The 21,764-nt window shown below is 49.5% G+C and overlaps 3 protein-coding genes across 4 annotated transcripts in view; 2 read left to right on the top strand and 1 right to left on the bottom strand.

Moving 5' to 3' along the window:
- LOC131259661 (zinc transporter ZIP1-like) lies at positions 1-5,552 on the top strand. Of its 2 annotated transcripts, XR_009178129.1 has the most exons (3): positions 1-1,753; positions 4,172-4,324; positions 5,291-5,552. XR_009178129.1 is itself a non-coding variant. In XM_058261204.1 (2 exons), exons 1-2 carry the CDS (start codon positions 532-534, stop codon positions 4,240-4,242), a joined length of 1,293 nt encoding a protein of 430 aa, XP_058117187.1. In that variant the 5' UTR covers positions 1-531; the 3' UTR covers positions 4,243-4,721. The 2 variants fall into 2 exon arrangements, 1 of the variants encoding a protein (XP_058117187.1); XM_058261204.1 differs by lacking the exon at positions 5,291-5,552 and having other exon boundaries at positions 4,172-4,721.
- The window catches only part of LOC131266239 (E3 ubiquitin-protein ligase highwire), a 27,990-nt gene continuing 11,592 nt past the window's right edge, over positions 5,367-21,764 (bottom strand). The window contains 13 exon segments of the mRNA XM_058268668.1: positions 5,367-5,750; positions 5,825-5,930; positions 6,000-6,673; positions 7,379-7,550; positions 7,644-8,335; positions 8,397-9,128; positions 9,865-10,071; positions 10,144-12,024; positions 12,073-12,234; positions 12,415-12,816; positions 13,377-13,540; positions 13,643-14,045; positions 14,176-14,407. Coding sequence (XP_058124651.1) covers positions 5,367-5,750; positions 5,825-5,930; positions 6,000-6,673; positions 7,379-7,550; positions 7,644-8,335; positions 8,397-9,128; positions 9,865-10,071; positions 10,144-12,024; positions 12,073-12,234; positions 12,415-12,816; positions 13,377-13,540; positions 13,643-14,045; positions 14,176-14,407 — 6,211 coding nt within the window.
- LOC131259660 (uncharacterized) lies at positions 15,554-19,279 on the top strand. The gene is made up of 5 exons (XM_058261203.1): positions 15,554-16,298; positions 16,371-16,516; positions 16,582-16,871; positions 17,021-18,303; positions 18,520-19,279. Exons 1-5 carry the CDS (start codon positions 15,815-15,817, stop codon positions 19,029-19,031), a joined length of 2,715 nt encoding a protein of 904 aa, XP_058117186.1. The 5' UTR covers positions 15,554-15,814; the 3' UTR covers positions 19,032-19,279.

Below are 21,764 nucleotides of genomic sequence, written 5' to 3' on the forward strand. Positions count from 1 at the left end.
TCGGCGGTTAGCATCGAGTGGGATCGTGTGTGTGTGTGTGTTCGTGAGTGTATCGTGGCGTTCATATACTCCGTCTGCAGCACGTGGACACGGGGAGCGTTTAGGTTTTTGTATCGGTTTCAGTTTTACCGTACCAAACGTGAACCGTGGCACGATCGATAATGTTGGCAGGTGGACGCGTGCGGTGAGGCAAGGTGAAAGATATTAAAGGTGCTAACGGAGGTGCTACGGGATAGAATAGTGAGAGTGATCGATCGGTGTAGGATCGACCCTCGATAGAGCGCTAGATAGACGGAGAAAGGTAGCAACGACGACCGAGTAGAGGGGGGGCCAGCGGGTGGAGGGTTTTGAGGTTACTAGGTGATAAAGTAAAAGATCAACAAAACATTGCTACGCAGCGTCTCTCGTGGCCGATCGGTGACGGGCGGATCTTGGAGGCACAACAGTCGAAGGTGTGATCCGGCGGTGCAAAGCGAACGAGCAAAGGTTAAGCCAACGACACAATAGAAGGCAATACCAAACACGGACGAGATGCAAATTCTACCGACAGATCTGTCCGCCACGACACTGGCCAGTCTGGTGTTGGAGGGTGCGAATGCGACGCTATCGCTCAACTCGCGGCAAGATGGCGGCGACGATATCCATGACGACGGGGACGATGACACACCGACGGTTGCCAAAGTAACCTCGATGGTGGTACTGTTCAGCGTGAGCATGGTCTGTGGCCTGGTCCCGTTCAAGCTGGTGCGCTGGTTTAACCTTAATCCGGCCTCACCGTCCGGTGGCACACATCTCTTCCTCATCCGGCTGCTGCTTTCGTTCGGTGGCGGTGCGCTACTCAGCACCACCTTCCTTCACCTCCTGCCGGAGATAAACCACTCGATCGAGGAATTGGTGGCCACAGGGGCGCTACCCGCACCGGAAGACCTCCCGTTCCCGCTCGGCGAGTTCCTGCTTACGAGCGGGTTCTTTATGATCTACCTCACCGAGGAGCTGGTGCACTGTTGGATGCACCGACGGTCGGCCAACGCAAGGGCTCGGGCACGGAAGCAGACCACCAGCGACGAAAAGGGTGGAACGATGATGGTGGAGCCGGCCAAGCACGACCATTCGCATGGTCATTCGCATCTCCCGATCGGGGGGAACGTAACCGCCGTCTATCCGGTGACGGACATCGACGGCACACCGGCGGTTCCGCAGCCAAACTCGAACGCAACACCACCACCAGCACCGGCCAACGTGAATGGGCCCCTCCGGGGGTTGCTTATTGTGCTGGCCCTCTCCATCCACGAGCTGTTCGAGGGCCTTGCCGTCGGGCTGGAGCGTTCCCCGTCCGCCGTGTGGCTCCTGTTCGGGGCGGTGGCCTCGCACAAGTTTGTCATCGCGTTCTGCGTCGCGTTCGAGCTGCTGGTGGCGTCGGTGCGCTTCCGCATCGCCGTGGCGTACATCTTCGTCTACTCGGTCGTGAGCCCGATTGGCATCGGCATCGGCATTGCGCTCAGTTCCGTCAACGACGACACCAGCCAGACGATTGAGGTCGTGTCGGTGATACTGCAGGGGCTCGCCAGTGGGACCCTTATCTACGTCATCTTCTTCGAGATACTAGCCAAGGATGCGGGCCACAGCCACGGCAGCGGTGGTAGTGGTAACGGGGCTGATGATGATCACCCTACCACCTCGGCCACCCACGGCTTGTGGCAGTTCTTTGCCGTGCTGGTTGGCTTCGGCCTACTGCTGGGCATCAAGATTGCAAGTGAGTAGCAGGGAGCATCGCACCAGAATGCATCGCGTGTTGCAATGTGTGTGTGTGTGTGTATGTGTAGCAAAAGTCCTCCTATGTTTCCACACGGTCATATCATGGGTCATAACAGTACACGGGTCATAATTATCCGAAAACGGCTTGTTATATTAAAAAGCTAGAAATAATGTTTAAAAAAAACCCCTGTAGGCGACTTTTTAAGTGTATAACTCTACATACGGTAGAAAATACTTATAATACTTATAATTAAACCCACCGAAAAAAGACAAATAGTACATGACTCTCATTTGTGTTGTTTCTCTACTACAAACGATGCTAAATGTTTTTCAAATTCTGTATGAAACCAATGTATTGTAAAACTTTGTTCGAGTTTGCTATCATGTTCCTTAATTGATTTGTCTAAATTCACAACTATAGGTCGCAAACAAGTTCAATGAAACATTGGTAAATATGGTATGATGAAGTTACAGAATCCAAGTTATTTGTAGAAATTAATTTTACTACAATTTGCCAAAACGAATGAGTAAGAAAAATTGGATAATATTCCCGTTTCACAACTATCCGTATTACGTATTATTGTTCGCTCATATATGCCCAACATGTATTTTAACTTGTATAACAAATTCTTTAAAACATATGCAGTTCTGTAGTTGTATGTGAGCAGCACATATATTTTAAACTTTAAAAATGCACTCACGTCTACATCTGGCATGTTGTCAGTAACTTTTGTATGCCTATAATTTTTATTATTTTTTATTTCGTTTAAAACTGTTCCAAAACCTTGGAGCTACACCTAAGCTACAGTTGGTGGAATGGATAACGAACGCATACTATAGGCCCAAAAACACTTGGGTAAACATCGCAGGTATTTCCCCCATTTGGGAGGAAACATAAACATGACCAGATCGGATGACGACACTTGAACTAGTAAGCTGAAACCTTAAGAAAAAACCCCACCGAGATGCGATACTGATTCACCATTCCAACAACACCTTGCACTGAGAAGAATCGTGATAAATTAACCTGTCCTTTGGTTCAAACCTCTGTGGCGGAACAATTAAAGCCTAATTAAAAAGGCTTTTACAGCGCCAGCTGATTGATGGATCGTGGCTGTTTGAATAGTTCTCGACGACGCGAGGAATGAAAAAACAAAAACCGTTACCGAAGCATCTTGATTGAATACGTATAAAAAGTATACAAGGAAGTGTTTGCTCGGCACTTGAAAGCTCGAGTGGCTTGTGCACTTATGCAATCCGTGATTGAGTGGATCCTAAAAATATATTTTTAAGTGTATTAATTGATATGTAAAATAAGTTTTTTTGTCTAAATTGAAAGCCAAAACAAGCCTACTTGTACAACATTATTCGACAAAATTGATTTTTTTAAATCGGTCAACCATGGCAACGCTTCTTGTTGGAGTACACGTTACCATGGTATACCGATTCTGTAACACCAAAATTTATGCTGTTTGGGAACCGTTTTTCTTTAACAAACAGCAATGAATGTTTAAACATACGCAAACGATATTTTTAAAATTCAATTTTCTACCAACATCAATCTATGTTCCACATAAAACTGAAGTAGTCAATAACGGCATCTTATCAGATCATTTATGGATTCTTCATTATCTTACCGTTGAACGGAGGGACAACAATTTCTAAACCTGCCTGACGATAACGGATCGGAAATCGCCCGTTACCTTGAAGTTCCAGCCTCGTTTATAGCCTATTTACCGATACTACATAACATTGTCTGAAGAATGTGTGCTCTAATTTTCAAATTCTCTCAAGGAGGAAGCACAACAATCGATCCATGCACCCGATTGGGCATCGGGCATGACAACAGGCCGCTTTCGGAACAAACGCAACCCGCTCTCGTATCATATCACACTTTAACGATCGTTAGTGTAGCCCTTATCGTGCGCCGTTAAAACAATGTAGCAGTCGTGCGGGTCACCCTTTACACTCCATCATAGTCATCATCATCATGCATGGCATTGTCTGAGCTTCGTTATTTCCGTTACAACCGTTAACGTCAGCGATATATCCTTCGAAATTGCACCAGGATTAAGTAGATAAGATAACTCCGCAAAACAGCTTCTTAATAGGGCCCATTGGGGAAGACTATCTGCCTTCTGACCGATTTCGTGTACATAAAGGCAGACTACCAAGCGCCGTTAGGGTACCATTTTATAAGCTTATGAAATTACCGCAAAAGCATTATCAGTATTAACACGGCAGATAAGCAGGATCAGTCAAGATTTGACGCTGGGTGGGTCAACGTTTGTCAAATAACTTATCCACTTCTTGTGTCCCACATGTCCCACTAAGTTATTGTTTGAACTGCTTCGTATTAAAGAATTAAACATTTTGCTAAATGATGGCTTTTCTTCTTTCCGTGTACTTCTTTTAGCCGGCCATGGTCACGATCACGGTCACGGTTCTGATGGGGATCATGATCACGATCACGATCACAACCACTAGCGGAATGGGGGCGATGATGGGACCACACCTTCTTACACACTTGCCACGACGATTTTACGGTCGGCAGAGGACGACGCACACGGTACCAAGTGTAGCTGTATTTTAGCTAGTTTGTAAACTATTTGTAGTGTAGTGAAATACTAATCAACTCTAGCGCCTACCAATGACTTTATCGTTAAGCGCCGCTTAAGAGGAGTATGTAAAAATTGGACATAATGTGATACAACTGATTAAAACCAATGAATTCCTGTAGTCAGTATACCGTAGTAATACTAAATCCAATAATGATGTCAATGGATAAATATTGAGAAACGCTTTCATTTAACTGGAACAGTACGAATATAGCAAACATTTTGCCTCAAAATAGTATTACTGCAATCATACATGTACAATTTAAAATACAGAATTCAATCAAAAAGCGATTGAACATTTAAGTACCATAGTTTCACCCGTATATCACTATCTTTTTTATTCACAATTATTGTTCCGAAAACAAAAAAAAACATCGGAAAAATGGAAAATGATTTAGTAAATTCTAAATTAAATGCATACTACTATTACTTGAGGAAGATAAAAATAGCGATGGCATAGGGATTATGAGAGACTTATTTAAAATCGCAATAACATTTGGTGAATAAATCCATGTGCATGCATACTAAAAATCTTTAAAAAAGAAAAAAATGCAAAAAAGTTGGTTCAGCAAAATGGATCAAAATTGCATCAACAAGTACATTGAAACTTATTTTTACGGTCCAGTGTTTAAAAGCATTTTTTTTGTTTTTTGTTTTAAACATTTTCCAAATAATTTAAAGACAAAACACGAAATATATCAGCATTGCACAATTGACTAGCAAAGATAATTTATTGAGATAGTTATTAATTAAGTTCTACCTTCACAATCAGAGTCAGCTTCAGCATTGGCTTGCGTATCAAATTGATGGATAAATACTGTTACTAATGTGTTGGAAGATCGGAGAATACCAGTTGGTGGTGCAGCAGTATCTAGCGTACAAAACGGCGTTACATGTTTTTTTTTCTTCTTCTGTAGACTACTTCACTATTGCAAGGCATTATCATATATCAAAGTATGGAAAAGGACATTCACTCTACACTTGTCAACGGTTCTAGAATGTTTGCGCATTGCGGCAGATACCGCAACCGAGCGCAAACTCTTCCCCGGTTGGTGGATGTACCACGTGCAGCGGACACTCCTCGCCCGTAAGCTGGGTGGCCTTTGGGCCGGCCGGGCAGCGCGGTAGCTTGCCCTTCGGTAGATTCGTTAGCCGCTGGAAATCGTCGTGGCAGGTGTCGCAGAAGTGCGTCGTTCCGAAGCAGAAAAATACCGCCACCGAGCAGCAGTAGCGACACTTGTACTCGAGGAAGTCCATGCCGTGCTTCGGGCACATCTTTGCCTTGGAGACGTCGCTACATCCACCGCACACCAGCTCCTGCGGGTTGAAGTTTTCCCCGAGCTCCGCATCGCAACGGGCTTCTCCACCGTAGTAGGCCTGTGTTTTGTGAAAAAGAAAGGCGAAATTAAATATGGTCACCATGGGTCATGGGATGCTATGATGAGACTCACTTTTGTGCACTGACTGCAAACGTAATACGCATAGCGCTCCATGGCGTACCGAGTCGGATCGGTTCCGTCCGCCGTAACCGCTTTTGCCAGTCCTTCGTATTCTAGTCTATAATATTAACAACCAAAAGTTAGGAAAATTGTTCTTTCATTAGGAAAACTAATACTGATATCGTACCTCATAAGTGCCTTCCGCTTAACGTCCTGCCGTAAAGCGACTATCGGTGCCAGGAATGGTTCGAGTGAAGGATGTTCGATGTCCACCTTGCATATAGGACACTGCGCGAAGCCGAAGCTGATGCGCGGACCGTTCCAGCGGCGCATCAGTACCGTCTTGCAGCAGTGGTAGTGGAAAACGTGGCCGCAGCGCAGCTGTACCGACGGTGCCGTACCGAGCGTTTCCGTGAAGCAGATCATGCACATGTCCTCGCCGTCCTGCGTCAGGCGGGGCACGCCGGGCCCGCAGTGGTTCGGTTCGCCCTCGGCCTGGCAGTTTGGCACCAGGCACGGGAGACACTGGCCCTCGTTGAGGATACCGCCACAGGCGTGCCCGCAGCGCGCGTGTACCTTCGTGCAAGACACGGCGCCGTACTCCTGACACTGGGCGTCCGGACAGATGTTGCCGAGTGCGAGCAGCCCGCTGCTTCCCGTAGCGCCACAGAAACGGCACACGCCAACGCCGGTGGCCGTTACCGGCACGGCGCTGCAGCTGGCGCTAGGGTCGTGCCCGCGGAACTCCAGCATGCCTTTGAGCGTGCGCGAGTCCACCACAGCCCACAGCCAGTACAACTTCGCACGGCCGCAGCTCTCGTGCAGCTCCACCCGGATGGCGTCCTGTTCTTCCTTGCAAACCTGCACAGACGAAATTAGTATATTTGTATATTGTATTTTATTATATTTGTTGACTATCTTCGACGTTTTTAGCATTCCGATACACTTCTCCATCATACCGCTAGCTCGGTGTAAATAAAAAAAAGATCAGGACGGAAGAATCCCTTAAATAACACTTTCATACTTTTAAGGCGATGAATGATGCCATAAATTGACCTTAAAGTTGTAGATTTTTAAATTTTTCATAGTTTGCTTCCGTTCTGTGGTTTATTCCATTATTCCAAACGCGAACAGTTTGATGCGTTATGCAAGATTACTATCAGTTCTGATGAAAATTAGCGTTACTTTCGTTCTTCGAGGTCAATTTATGGCGTCATTTTTCGATTTAAGAGAATGGCGTCATTTTGCATCGTAAAAATATAAAAATATTTTTTGAACATGTGATTCTGGTTTAATATTTTTTCTTCGGAAAATATAAAAGATAAAACCATTTCTGACCCGATCTCTTTTTCCTTCCAGACTGATAAAGAGGTGCATCAAAATTAATCATTGTAATTTTTTCCCGCACAAAAACTCTATTAATATTACAAAAGTTGTTTTCCATCCTATTCAGCGTCGACAGTACATTCGGCGTACGTAGAGTCGGTCAGCCGGAGTTCAAATGTTTATCGTTTCACATTTCGGTGGTAAACTGTTCATAATCCGTTGGATAAACACTCCACTTACCGTGCGGTGGTGACTTCTGGTGCGCCGGTTCAAGTGCAACACTCGATCGCAGTCGGCACAAAGCGATCCACAGAGCGCACAGTTCAAGACCGCGAACGTTACCTCATCGTCGTGGTTGCTGCAGAGCGGTCGATTAGATTCCGACTGCCGGTGCCACTGATTGCTGGAGAGTCTGCAAGTGAACGGACGATAAAAAAAAGATAATAAATGAATCCTTAGGTTAGGTCAGCGGGAATGGGTTAAGAGCAAGCCAGATGTGTCCTACCGTTCAATTTGTTCGCGATCGATAACGCACAGGGCCGCCAGGGCAAGCCACAGCGTGGCCGTACGGATGCAAGCGTCCGCACTGCGCCGGTATTCCTCCTCGAGTTGCGTCACCGTGAGCAGACAGCTGGCCACCGCTGCCCGGCTTGCCGTTGCCCAGCGCTCCGAAAGCTTCCCGCTGGCCATATCGCGCACCAGGGCGATGATGCTTTCGGCCTGCTTCGCCGCAATCGATCCCCGCAGGTACCAGCGGTACCTTTGATGTCGACCGATGCCCGTCCCCGAGGAGAGCGTTTGCCCTGAGGCGGGTGTAACGCTGGCCAAGCTGACGCCGGTGGTAGCGAGCGATGGGGGGATATTTTGTGCCACCTGATTGTGCTGCTGTTGCCCATTGGAGGCACCATTTTTCACCTTCAGTTGCACTTGCAGGGACTTGGCAATAAGCGCTAGCAGCACGTCCAGCAGGGCCTCACAATCGGTCTGGCTGGAAGGGGCGTTTTCGACGGAACCATTCGCCTGCGGCTGTCCGGTCGATTCAGAGGGAAGTTCCGGAAGGATACGTCGAATAAGTGCCGTAACCTGCCGCTGAACTCGATCACTTCCGGTGTGCGCCAGCGATAAGAGATCCTTCAGCAGATGATGCTGCTGGGAAAGATAAGTACGACCGACGGAACTTCCAGATAAGGCCAGGACCTAGCAAAAGAAAGGAAATTTTACAAAAACCGAGCACCTAACCTAAAATAAGTCAACTCACCATACTAAGCATTTCGAAGCAGTACGCATCGTTGTAGATCGTCGCCGTGCTAGTGTCCCCGTTGAGTGTCGCTTCCCAGGCGTCTCGGGATTTGACCGTCTCGCGTTCGATCGCCTGCACCACGTGCACGATGATTTGCTTCTGCAGATGGCTTAGCTTCCGCCGGCTGAACAATATTCCGACCGCGTGCTCCCGAAGATCGTGTATCGATTCTGACAACGAGGGCAACGGGGATAGTTCCGTGCCAGCGGCTTCCCCGGTGCTACTGCCACTGCCGTTCACCATTCGCTCACCAGCGCCATTGCCACCAACTGACGAGTCCCGGTGGGTGGACGTCTCTTCCAGCAGCTTCCCAAACACCTGCCCAGTGAGGAGCCGGAATACACGAAGAGTTTCCTGTTCGCAGAGCCGTGATTGGACTTGGCGTGGGGTCGGTAGCGATGGCTGTGGTGGTACTTCCGACGTGGTAAGGTTGCTGGCCCGCGTTCCGTACAGCTTCACCTGCCGAATGCGCAGCGTCGCATCGGGACCTCGAATTTCCAGCCGATAGTGGCCGCTGGAGGCGCCGGAATTACCACTGGCAGTGTTGCCTTGTCCGGGCGACACGGGAATGGTCTGCCAAGCGCACGCAGCCGGATCTATCTCTATCGTACGCAACAGGGACAGTTCCCCAGTGCCGTTGGCATTATTGATATGCAAACCTCCGTACAACAGTAGGGACGTTACTTTACACTAGGAGAAGATGTATATTAAATTTGAAAACTCATAAAACATCACATTCCTCAATTTGATAATATAACAAGATTTATTAAACATTCGTACCGGCGAATAACCGGCGGTCTGCAAATAAACGAGTAAAAAACCATTTCCAAGAATTACAAAAGCCTACCATACAAGTAGGCGAACTCATTTTGGAAGTTGTCTAAAATTACCTTTTGCGTAAAAGGTGCAATGCCATCTACAACTTCGCGAAGAGGAAATTCGCGCTTAGGTTCCTGGAAGCCAACCGGATATAGTACAGTCCAAAAAAAATCTTTTACTCAGGTTGGAGCTGGGACTATAGTCATTGTCCCAGGGTTGAAAAATGCCTCCGTGATTTTGTCCGTGATTGAAACAAACTATCTAAGCTGTGTTCGAAAGGGCGATGTTCAGGAGTATTTGGAGTTAGACTCGCTAGGTCCTCCGGAGATGTTCTTGCTAATGCGACCGCTATCGGAAGACCCATCCGGTAAAGTTCTTTCAGGTTTTCCCGAAGGACAAAGGAGGTATAGTAGGATTCAATTGAGGAGAAAAGATGGCGTAAACGAAGACGAAGCTAGGATATGGAATTGGACCAGTTTGGAACCCGAGAACCGTGGAGCATCGTCAGTCCAAGTAAGAAGAACTGCACCAGTGCCAAGCTGATAACTCGATCGGTTTAATAAAAAAAACCTAAAGCCGTACGATGACTTTCGAATTAAATACTTACAGCGACATCGCGGCTGTTGTCGACGTGGATTGCAATTAACGCCAGCTGACAAGAGGCAGGGCCCGCTGCTGAAGGTCCAGCGCGACCCCCCAACGATAGCTCAATCGTTTTCGGTTTGCCCCGATCTTCCTCGTCACTCTCCCAGAAGGTTTCCGTCGAGTTGTCCAGCAGGGCCGGTGCAAGGGCTGGCCTCGACGAAACGGTGAGCTAAACGCCGGCCAAAAAAAGAGTTAACCAGGGTGGATTGAAGTGGACCTGCCCTCCGCTCGCGAGCCTTACCTCGTACATATCAGTAATGTCCTGAAATAGTGTCACCTCGATGGCGGTCTCCTCCACGCCCAGTAGCAGATCGGCGGCACGGGCACGGGACGTCTGCGACTCGAGAGCACGTTCTTCTTCCTCCTCCGACTTGGACAGGATGCGCGAAATGTTGCCAAACACGTTCACCCGGTGCAGGAACTGGTGGTCCGAGGGGACAAAACGTAGCCCGAAACACTGGACCGCGATGCGCTGCAGTGGTGAGCCGAGTGGAAAGTGTAGCGTCAACTCGGACACCGTAGACAGGAGGGCATGGAGGGCTCGAGAGATGCCACGGCCGAGATGTCCCTCGCACGAGCTGGCGGGATGTTCCAGGCCCAGCTCGGACTCGGTATCGGAAGGATCGACGTCCCCTGCGTCGCTGGCGGTCAGTGCCGAAACGAACCACCACATGACATCGTGCAGGCCGATCGGTTCCGTTAGCTGTCGGAGCAGCCAGTTGAACGCCTGAAGACTATATCGGTGACAGAGTGAGCGGCGCAACTGGCGGATAAGTAGGCGGCGCAGGCGATCCAAGCTATGACGCTCCAGGATGAATACCATCGCGGGACGACCGAGAAGACCACCGGAAGCACCGACGGCAGAAGGGACAACGGGATCCCCCAGTGTTGCATGCTGCATGCCAACCTCAAGCGGAACCAACCGACGTAGGTTCTCCGATGGATGATTGAGCAGGTTAGCGTCGGATCGTTCATCTTCCCGACGCTGTCGACGCCTAAGAACCACCGACGGTCCCGCACCTTGTCCCATTGAAACACTACGGTGGAATTTGCCTCCCGATAGCGGGAATCCGGTAGCACCGTCGCCGGGAAACCGGGCAGCCGACTGCTGCCGGTCCGTGTCCGGTTCGATGAACGTCCCCAGACAGGCTGGACGATCCGGTGGAGTGGGCCACTCGGATGCCTCCGTCACCTCGGTGAGCGACCCATCAGCTCCGGACGGCCCGCTGCTACCGCCCGATGACTCTACCGGTGCGAGGTCGAGCAGGAAGAAAGCGTTCTCCTTCATCATGGCGAACAGTTCCGACGGGAGGGTCGAACGTGGCGGTTCGCCCCGGCGATCGGCTGCACTGGCCAGGGCCGACTGTGACACCGGCAGCGGCACGGGTGTGGTTCCTTCGTATCGCTTACGGCATGCCTCGCACAGCAGGTACCAGCTGGACACACCGTGACCACCATCACCACAATCGCCCGCCCAACCCTCACAGTAGACCCCGTTCGAGTTGTAGCCCTGACCACCGGCCGGACGCCCGCAGCCCGGATGAGCCAGACGCATGTGGTAGGTGACGGGTATCGAGTGAAGCACGGTCCGGCACAGCTCACAGTAGCTTCCATCGGCGACTCCGTTGGCGGACGGCGCGGTCGATGAGCCCTGAGGGCCTGAGGTTGGTCCGCCGGCAACAGCGTTGTTGGTCGGTGCCAACGCCAGCCCACTCTTGCTGGCAACCAGCTGCGGTCCGCTTGCAGTTCCGGTTGATCCTCCCGAACTCTGACCGGCCGGCGTAGCTCCCAGTGGATCCTTCACCCCGTGTCCATCGTCGTTGCGCTTGTCGTTCGAGTTGGTTTCCACCAGCTGTACAAAGTTGGAGCCAAGCTGATCCCAAAGGTGCACCAGGCAACGCAACGCCACCGGCGGAACGGCATTCATTCCGCCCGACGCCGACGACGGTGAGCCACCGGCGTCAATACCCGCGGCAAACCCACCTCCGATACCCCGATGGCGCCGATTGATAATGCACCGATTGCCGCTGCGTTCCAGGGCGTCCAGTGTGGCGTTCGAGAACTCCACCGAATGTCGCTGCAGGACCTTCTGCTCGCGGGTCAGCACCGTCGGCATGGCCAGCTGATCGGGCAGCTGCCCACCGATACCCACCGCCGAACCGACGCCGACGCCTCCGCCATTGCCGAGCCCGATGCCAGCCGTCTTCGAGATGGTCGGATGGAACTTCAGGAACGACGCGCAAGCCATCGCATCGTGCACGAGCCCCTCATGCCAGAGGAAGGCGGCGAACACGGCTCGCAGTGCTTCGGCCACCGACGGTGAAAGGGCCCGCTTGGGGAGATGTTGTTGACCGGATGGCTGTTGCAATTCTTGCTGCTGTTGTGGTGATGACTGTTGCTGTTGCTGCTGTTGTTGGGTTGATGGTTGCTGCTGCTGTTGTTGTTGTTGATGCTGGTGCTGCAACGCGGGAAGGCTCGTTGGGGCCTGAAATGGGCCCGGTTTCGATTGCACCTGGTCCTCCAGCAGCGCACCGTCGGTGCCGGTACGGTGGAACCACTTTTGCAGTGCCTTCGCGCCCCCGCCGACTACCTCGGAAAGAGCGGCTGTAGCGGCCTTTCGAAACTCACCGTAATTTATGGTGTTCTCATTTTCCTCACCTTCGCCCTCGCAGTCGTCCTCCGCCTCGATGTCGTCCGCCGCGTCCGTAGCCGCCACCGACGGTTCCTCCTTGGCGGCCGTGTGCTCCAGCAGCACCTTCGTCGAGCAGGTGTCCACGATGGGGTGCAGCAGCGTCTTGCCGAGGTGCTGGTTGTACTGCAGACACCAAGCCTCCACCGGGAACCAGGATGCTGGGCAGTGCTCGCGGATCGATTCCGCCGTCAGACGCACCCAGACACCGTCGTCGTTCTCAAGCTGCATGGAAAGGTAACAATGAGTTTAATATATTTCGTCTTTGCATAATGATGCATCAGAACCAGTTTTTATTTTTTAGAAAAGGTTTTGTTTTTGTTATTCATTCTCTAAGTTAAGTGGGAGAACAAACCCTACGATCCATAATCAAAACTAGACACAGAGCCTCCACGATTATCCGTGATCATTCCGCGATCTTTACTCTTCAATTAAGAAAACGACTATGGACTTAGAAAAACATGTTTATTCAAAGGTACTATCTGTGGCATTATTTTCCACAAAACAATGGATAAAATTATTATTATTTCTATAAAATAAAGTATATCTCAGCGTTTTTATAAACTTCGTTACCACGTGCGAATTTGGTCTTTTTTACTAATTTTTTAACAGGTTGAGGATCATCCACCGAACAGACTTTCGACAGTCCTCATTAAACAATGTTACCCTTTCGTAATTTTACATCCAATCCAATTGCTTTTAGGTATTTTTCCCATCAATGCCGATGTTACCCGTTAACTTTAATTCAAAAATATTTAACAATAATCATTCAACAATTCACTTACCTCGTCACCATAAGCGACAATACCATTGGGTCGGACAATTCCAATCTGCTCCGATTGGAGCGTCGGATGCAGCCGCACGCGCAACCCAGCCGAGTTCTTCGCTAGGAACTTCCGCAGCTTCGTCGGTGGATGGACTTTCTTTAGCCCCTGTCCACTCCCCGGCGCTCCCTTCTCGCCGCAGTGCGCCTTCGACACCACACCGGACGCACCACTTCCGCCCGCACCACCACCACCACCCCCACCAGCTCCACCGGCTCCACCGGCACCGCCCGCGTCGATCACCTCGAGACGGTAGATTTCCTCCTCGTCTTCCACCACCACCGGCACGCCGTCGATCTGCAGCGTCAGCTCGTACGCGCCGGCCACCATCGGCGTCCAGACGAAGCCGTACTTATTTTTACCCAGATCGTTCGCGGTTAAAATTTCCGTCGTCGCCGTCGTCGACGTGCTGGTGCTGCTCATGTTGGACGCGTACAGGCGCAGCTCCTCGAACGAGTACCCATGATACGGGCGCATGGCGCTGATTGCCTGCAGGCAGCTCTTTTCCTTCTCTTTGTACGTTGGTTCGTACGGGACGGAGGGTGGCGCAGCGGTCGGTGTTCCGGGCGACACTTTTGGCGTAATTGCGTTAACTGATGTGTCGCGGCGGAGTGATGCTTTTACTTCGATCTAGCTCACGGGGGAAGAAGAAATTCAAGAGTTAAAAAAGAAAATTCCAACTACACATGCTTCTCATATTATGCATTATGGTATTTCATGTCGGCACCGATGCATCGCTATGGCCGTGAAAATGGCTTACCTTTATTCCGGGAACGAAAATCTCCTCCCCGTACTGGTCCCGCGTCTCCAGCCGGAAGTGCGATGGCCATCCTGCTCGCAGGGGTGGCGCTTGGGGAGAAATTATTTTTATCTCACACCGGCTGGGATCCAGTCGCGATTCGGGCTGGAGCCAGGAGGCCAAGCGTGCCCCAGGCGACCCGGCAGCGACGTATATAAAATCGCGCAAGAATTGCTTCTCATAATTTTTTTCGCTGTAAAAGTAAGAGATATCGATTAGAGGCTTGAACATGTGCATATCATACGAAATTCTACTACAGAGCCGCGACCATTTAATCTAAAAAAACGTTTTAAACAGCCTACGATCAAGCCTTTTAAATTTTTAAAACCCACCGTGCTGTAACCACCTTGGCAGTGGTTCACTTTTCCACAGGGTTACTAGAACGAAGCAACATTTGCTTCTTGCGGTTGACACTTGCCGCAGAACTGTCAGTTGATCCGAAGCGATCGTTCGCTAGAATGTTAAAAACCTGTTCGTCGCAGGTCTTTGTTTTAGTGCGTATTGACCGTCCAGCGGAGTGGGTGCGGTCAGTAGAGCTGTTTTTGTAAATTTTTTATTCTTTTCAAACACTTCGTGCTCCTATAAATCGTACTCATCTACGTTGTATACATGATTGTACAGGACTAGAGATTAAGAAGTGTGTTCAAAACACTTTGGTGCAGTGCAGCAAGTGAAGTCTTTAAATGTTTAAAGCTCGTTGAAAGATACATCCGGCCGCTGGCAGTACCAGAAGCACCAGCAGCAGCAGCAAATTTATTCGTAGCTCGCGCGATGCACCACCCCTTCCACACCCCATTGCAGCAGTAGTCTTGCGTTGTCCATTCATCACCATCTTTATGTTTTGTTTTTCTTGCGATCGTTCGTGTTGTTTTGGTGCGGGGCAGTGAGAAAATGTCAAGAGTGTACGCTGCTTCGGTCGTTTGTGCAAGAGCAAACAGGATCGGACGGGCTCGGTACGGAGGGCGGGTGGACAAATTGTTCGGAAGGGCAAGTTATTCTATTTTTTTCCTTCGCCCGATCGGAACCTTCCCATGCGTGATTAGATGTTAATTGCTTGTGAAGTGATAGGTTTGGCTAGCAAACGGCTTTACCGACACCGAGACCCTGCGTGAGGCAATTAAACTTGATTTGCTTCCACCGACCGTTTTACGTAGTGATTTTTCTCAACAATCTGTGTCTTTTTGTGATGAATGTATGCCACATATTTCTCGTATAATTGTGTACGGAAATAGGGTAACAAAATCTCGCAGTGCAGTGTTGTGCTAGGCAATGAAAAAATAAACAAAATTTTCCAAACATTATCTTACGCCGTCCTAATCGTACGTCCAGGTATAGAAGTATTGGTTTGCAAACGGGAGTTGCTGCTGGATCGTGCTGCTCCTCCCAAACGATGAGCAGATCAAATAAACAAATAACCATAAATCCCCTGTGAGTCATCGCGAAAACAGAAGATCTCCAAACACACGGCAAAGTGGCGCCCGCTAATCGCGCGAACAAAACTATCAGTTGCCAGATCCAAGGCGAAAATGTGACACAACAGACGATTTCTTCACTCAGCTCAGCAAGGTGCCATCAGTGAACAAACCAGTACAAACGAGCCATGGAACCACGCCGACCGGGGCCCATCGTTTCGATGGGTAGCCGCGTAGTTGCCGCTCTCACACTGATCCTCGCGATAGTGTCCAACCTTCCAAGTACCTCCGCCAGCGAGCCGATTTGTCCCGGGCTGTGTACATGCACCAAAAGCAAGTTCATCACCGTGGACTGCGTGTTCGGGGGTCAGCTAGCTCCGTCGGGCAACTCGATCGATCGACATTTTGTGCTAGATGATCGTCTGCAACTTCCTTCGGGCGCTACGGCACTCAACATCAAGCTGGTCACCGGTGGACACGTTACCGTCCGAAAAGGATTCTTCAAGCAGGACAACGTTAACCACCTTTCGATCGATGGAGGCGACCTCCCAGTGGGCGCCAGCTCAACTGTCGAATTTCACGAGGGTGCTCTGTGCAACAATCATGGCACATTTCCAGAGATTCTGGTATCGAACGTCAGCAGGCTGGAGTTGCATAAAAATGTATCATGTGGTAAGTTCGCTCATTTTTATTTTCAATAAACCACCGTCCTAACGAACGGCATATGCATCTTCCTTTCTTCAGGTGCGCATTTACTGAATGTCATGCACGTGAAAACTGTGTGGCTAAAGACTGAATTTTTATCGGTGGATGGAACGGAACTTTTTATAGCAGATGTCCATGAGTTAAAAATCGAGCCGAACGCCTTCCGTGGCTCAACATCGTCCAAGGTACGTACGTTTGCATTATGCTGAAACACCAAAATGAATCAAACAAACCACCAAATCATTTTCAGGTGGAAATCCACAGCACCACCATCGATAGTCTTCCAAAGCTCGGGGCATCCTTTCGCTTGCTAAGTTTTAACGATTGTAAGATTAATGACATAGAAACGCACGCATTCGATGCGAACGAGATAGAGCACGTGGAGTTCGTTAACTGCCGCTTGAAGAACCTCCACCAGCAGGCGCTGACGGACAAATTGCTTAGCAATTCCCTCATCTTCCGTGGATGTGCCATCCAGCGCATCGAGAGGCAGTTCGTGGACGGGTGCGGATTAAAAGAGCTGCAGCTCGAAGGGAACAGGTACGTCACTGCTAAAGCAAAGTATTGTCGCAATGATAAGATAATGAGATAAACGAGCTTAGCTAAGCTCGGAAGCGATCGTTGAACATCTTTCTGAAATCAGACTGAACTGAGGAGATTTAAAACATCATTTTTAATTTTCTATGTAGAATCGAAGAAATTGCCCCCGGTGCCTTCAATTATACCAGTATTCACACAATCATCGTAGACAATATCATCACAAAAACGGGCAAAGAATGGCTACACCCGAAGGGCTGGACGAACGTAACGGTAACCGGTAATTCGTTCGGAGCATTCGATGGATTTTCGCTGGGCAGTTCTGACGGTGGCTCAGCGGCTAGTTGTTATTTCGGAAACAACAGCATCCTTCAGCCGCAGAATGGCGGTTTCGCTTTCGCACGCAAGTGTCGAGTGGATGCGGTGCACTTTTACCGTGAATGCGACTGCAAGTACGACAGCTGGTTGGCGGATCTGTTCGGAACGGCGCAGTTAGCAAACGCCGCGTCCGCGACCTGCAAGGTTGAGGAAAGCCTGCGCTACTGCTTCAACCGAAGCGTGCCGGCATCGAACGAAACGGCATCCGATGAGCGCGTTAATGTGCACTTCTATCTGACGGAATTCTGCCAGAAGGGTGGTTCGAATCAATGTTCAACCTATTCGTCCGGTGCCGGTGGAGGTGGAAAGCAGAGTGAACTGAAACCTCCACCGTTTATACCGTCGGAAAAGATCGACTCTCTAGAAGGGGATGCGGAAGGTGGCCTCGCTAGTATCAAGCGTGAGTGGCTTTACGGTGGAGCTGTTTTCGTTCTACTGCTGGGCGTTGCGGTAATCCTCTTCATCTGGATCTACTGCAATCGCAAGCATAAGGAAACCCATATACCCATGACAGATCAATCCAGCCGAGCGGGCACCATGCTACCCGCCGTCCAACCACGGCCGGCCTCGCTCACCCGCGGTGATAAAAAAGTAATGGAAAATGCACTACGCTGGCTGCGGGATACGTACGATCCGAAGGTGTGGGCCGAAATCAACGACCCAATGCAACAGCTGCTGACCAAGTCCAACGGGGCCATCAGTGAGCAGGATAAGGTGCGCCTGATCGGAAGCATCCTGGAGAGCTTCAGACGGCACAACATCAACGGCGATCAGATCGTGGCATTGAATGCCATTTTCTACCAATACCTGGGCCCATCAGCTTCGGAGCATCCCACCGATGGGGCGCGAACCGATAACGAGCGACCCGAGGATCCGCAGGCGCACATCTATGCCGAGGTTCAACACAATCGGCAGCTTATGACGCATGACAGTTTGGGTCTGCTTGGGGACTACGCGGCTCCGTTGGATCATGGCCGCGCAACGACGGTGCCGGAAGGCATCTATGCCGAGCCAATATTACGTAATGAGCATGATCACCAGCTATTGCAACGCAATGGTAAGCCATTAAGACATTATCCTTTTTAAGTGGGAGACAAAAATGTGTTTTTATAGACATTTTTGACAAACAATTCTAATCCAAAATAACTGGATGGTTTTATACAAAACCGATGATAAAACGATAATGTCTTTCAAGAACGATCATGTTTGTGTCCATCACATTTTCCGCTTCTCTCACCTCTCACAATTTCATCTTTATCTTTCACTCCCTTAGGCAATCGATCTTGCGTCAGCCCTTATGCCATTGGTGATGCAACTGTGATGCGGAATTCGGCTGGCGTTGAATCGGGCAATCTACCCGATGTCATCCTTCCCCGACCGCGCATGAGGATGCCCGGTAACGGCAACGATACACTAGAAGACGACGACGACGACGAAAACGATGATGATTACGACGACGAAATCGACGGTGAACCGGAGCGCAAAACGATGCTGCGCCCACCGGACACGGACTCGGATGGTAATGCCGCCGGTGTCGGTGCCACCGGCGGGCCGACGTACGCTATCTCAATGAAGAAACTCAACCGTGGCGCGAGGAGAGACAATACACCGCTACCACCACTGCCGGCACCGAGGGCCGCCACGACGGCAGCAGGAGAAACCGGGGCGGTACAACAAGCGACCGACGAGTCGGACGGGACGGACGGTAACCGGTCGGAACATTCCGGCAGCAGTATGCAAACGGTTCGCATTGAGGACATCACCCTTGCCGATGAGGGACCCTAGTGTGGAGCAGTTTGAGTGTAATAAATAGTAATAAAACTAAACAAAATCTAAACCTGCTTAGCATATCCGTCCACTTGTCGTCGGGTCAGTTACGGAGAAGCGTGTAAAGTGAACTGAACAAACATTCCATCTGCCCCTAAGGTGAGTCATGCCAGCTGTCCTGCTCCCGCTGGAAGACATCTTCGAAGCGTTTACCTACTATCTTATCGCAAGACCTCGTTGTGCGTGATAATTCGTCGTATCGATAAGCACACCATGACTGTTTGTGTGTGGCTGATCGTGCACATTCTTCGCTTGTACTTGTTTGGTACCGATTTTTCCACCTTCTACACGTTATCAGTATATCCAATCGGTGGACAGCAAGCAAACCTGCCCGAGTATTTTCAGTGCACAGCCGTTTCTCAACCAGTTCAGTGTGCGGAAACAGATGTTTTAGAAACTTTATCCGCAATAAATAAAAAACGCACCATGGAATCATCTCGATACCGCAGACAGTTCGCCGTGTTTCTACTACTTTTCGGTGGTCTCCTCGGTCGTGCTGCATACGGCGAGCAAGAGCAATTGGAACAGATTGTCCGGGAGCCGTTGCGATGCGAGCGTATCGACGGCACCCAGGGACGTTTGGCGAACGAGCAAGAGTGGAGATTTTTGGGCGGCCGTGCCGGGGACCGGCTGCTGCTGTGCGATTGTGCACAGGCTGGCCAGCAAAATGGGCATCGGAATCCGTTCGATACGGACGATTACGACCACGAGCAACAGGTAGGTCGTGAGGGATTTGCTTTAACCTTGAAACGGGTGTGATACAACCCGGTCCAAAGTGATAAAACAAACATTTTATGTATGCTGTGTCACACCTCGGGCGTTTGCAAGAAACTTTCTACGAGCGTCTAAATATTCTTTTAAATAAACGATTCTAAAGATAGCCCGACAGTGAGTCATGGAAAGTTCCGCCGTATGTGATTGTGCGCTCATGGTGCTCTATTTATTTTATCTTCTTCCGCTACGTACGAACAGTTGCAAGCGCAGCAACCTCCATACATACTCCCTGCCTTCGAGTCCACGACCGTCGCGACCGACATTCTGATCGCCAACTGTCACCAGCTGCTCGTGCCCACCGGTACGTTCCGCGCGTTACGCGCCGGATTTCTACCCCGAACGGTTCGCTTCATTGACATTGATCAGCTGACGGTGGAATCGTTCGCATTTGAAACGAGTGGAGCTCCCACGGGCGGGGCCGGAACTATCAACAACAACATCCACGACCGCCACCCGATCCTTGGTCCGATCGCGCTGCGCTTCGAACGCTGCCAGCTGGAGGAACTTCCGGCCAACGTGTTTCACGGGGCCGCCCTTCGTTCTGTGCAGTTTGTCGGCACGACGATCGGTGCCATTCGCTCGTTAGCGGTCGGTATCCGGTTGCACCAATTTCGCATCGCCGACAGTGTCGTTGGCCGCTTCGGGCGCCACTCGTTCAAGCGAGCCCAGATGGAGCAGCTGCAGCTGCATAACGTGACGATGCTCGACCCATGGCCCTCGCAGGCCTGGCAGGGACTGATCGTCAGCGAATCGATACGCATTACCAACTCCACCTTTCTGCAAACGGTACATCCGGCCGCCATCATTGAAAGTAGTAAGTATAAAGAGAGACTTTCAGGAGTCTCCATGTCTACAAAGGTTTTAATTTGCCATTTAATGACCTTTTACATCGAGATTATGTTGAGTTTTTCTAACCGTAATCCAAATTCGACGCCGCAACTCGTTACAAGCGTTCTTTGAAAATCAATAGTATCGGTTCAGAGATCGATTCCAGCTAAAAAGTCCTCCATCACAAACTTTAAAAACTCTCTACCTAAGAACATACACCGTTTCCAATATATTTTCATACAAGCATAAATTGTTTCATAGTACTTAGCCGGATACTGATTATTAATATAAATTAATTCATAGCAAATGTTCTGGAATTACAGAACAAGTTATTTTTTATCACCTTCAAACATTTTCCACCTTCAATCAACCGACCCAAACCGGTTTTAAGTAATAACTTTCATCGATGTTGCGACAGTGAACAGGACCAAAGTGAATACCTTTTGCATGCGGCTCATGGTGTACTAGAAGTCCGTAAATCCGTTGCTCAACAATTCGATATAATTGTCCATAATCAGTTATGGACCAAAATAACAAGGCGTTCCGACAAGAGTTGGATAAGTTTTATGCATGCCTGCAGATGCATATATCCTTGATGAATTAAAAAAACGACAAAACTTTAGAGAATCATCGATCACTAGCGTCTTCATGAAACAATTTCGAATCAATTTTTTCGAAAGATGGTTAGCCTGCTGCCGGAAAAAATCGTTGGAAATAACACTTCCAGCATGCCGAAAAATTAAGAAAGTTACTCTTTTGGGCTTTTTTTAAATTGAAGAACTCAAATCTAAATGAATCACTGTTTCTTGACAACGTGATATCCCAGGTCTTGTTTCAGTACACTAGTACAGTAGCGCCAATTTTACAGTTATGAGGATCAGGGACAATTTTTTGCATTCACCGTTTTATTTCTGCGCAAAATTCCTCCCTGGTGCTCTTGATCGCTAACTCAAGCTTAACCGAAGGCTTCGACAGAATCTTTTCCGGCCATCTAACGATCGTTAGTCCCACAGTACTTTCTAATATGTCGACACACATAATCACGACCTAATCTCATAAAACTGCTGAAAATAGCGCCTGAAAGATCTT

Source organism: Anopheles coustani, chromosome 3, assembly GCF_943734705.1.
Source record: "Anopheles coustani chromosome 3, idAnoCousDA_361_x.2, whole genome shotgun sequence".
In the NCBI taxonomy this organism is placed as follows: domain Eukaryota; kingdom Metazoa; phylum Arthropoda; class Insecta; order Diptera; family Culicidae; genus Anopheles; species Anopheles coustani.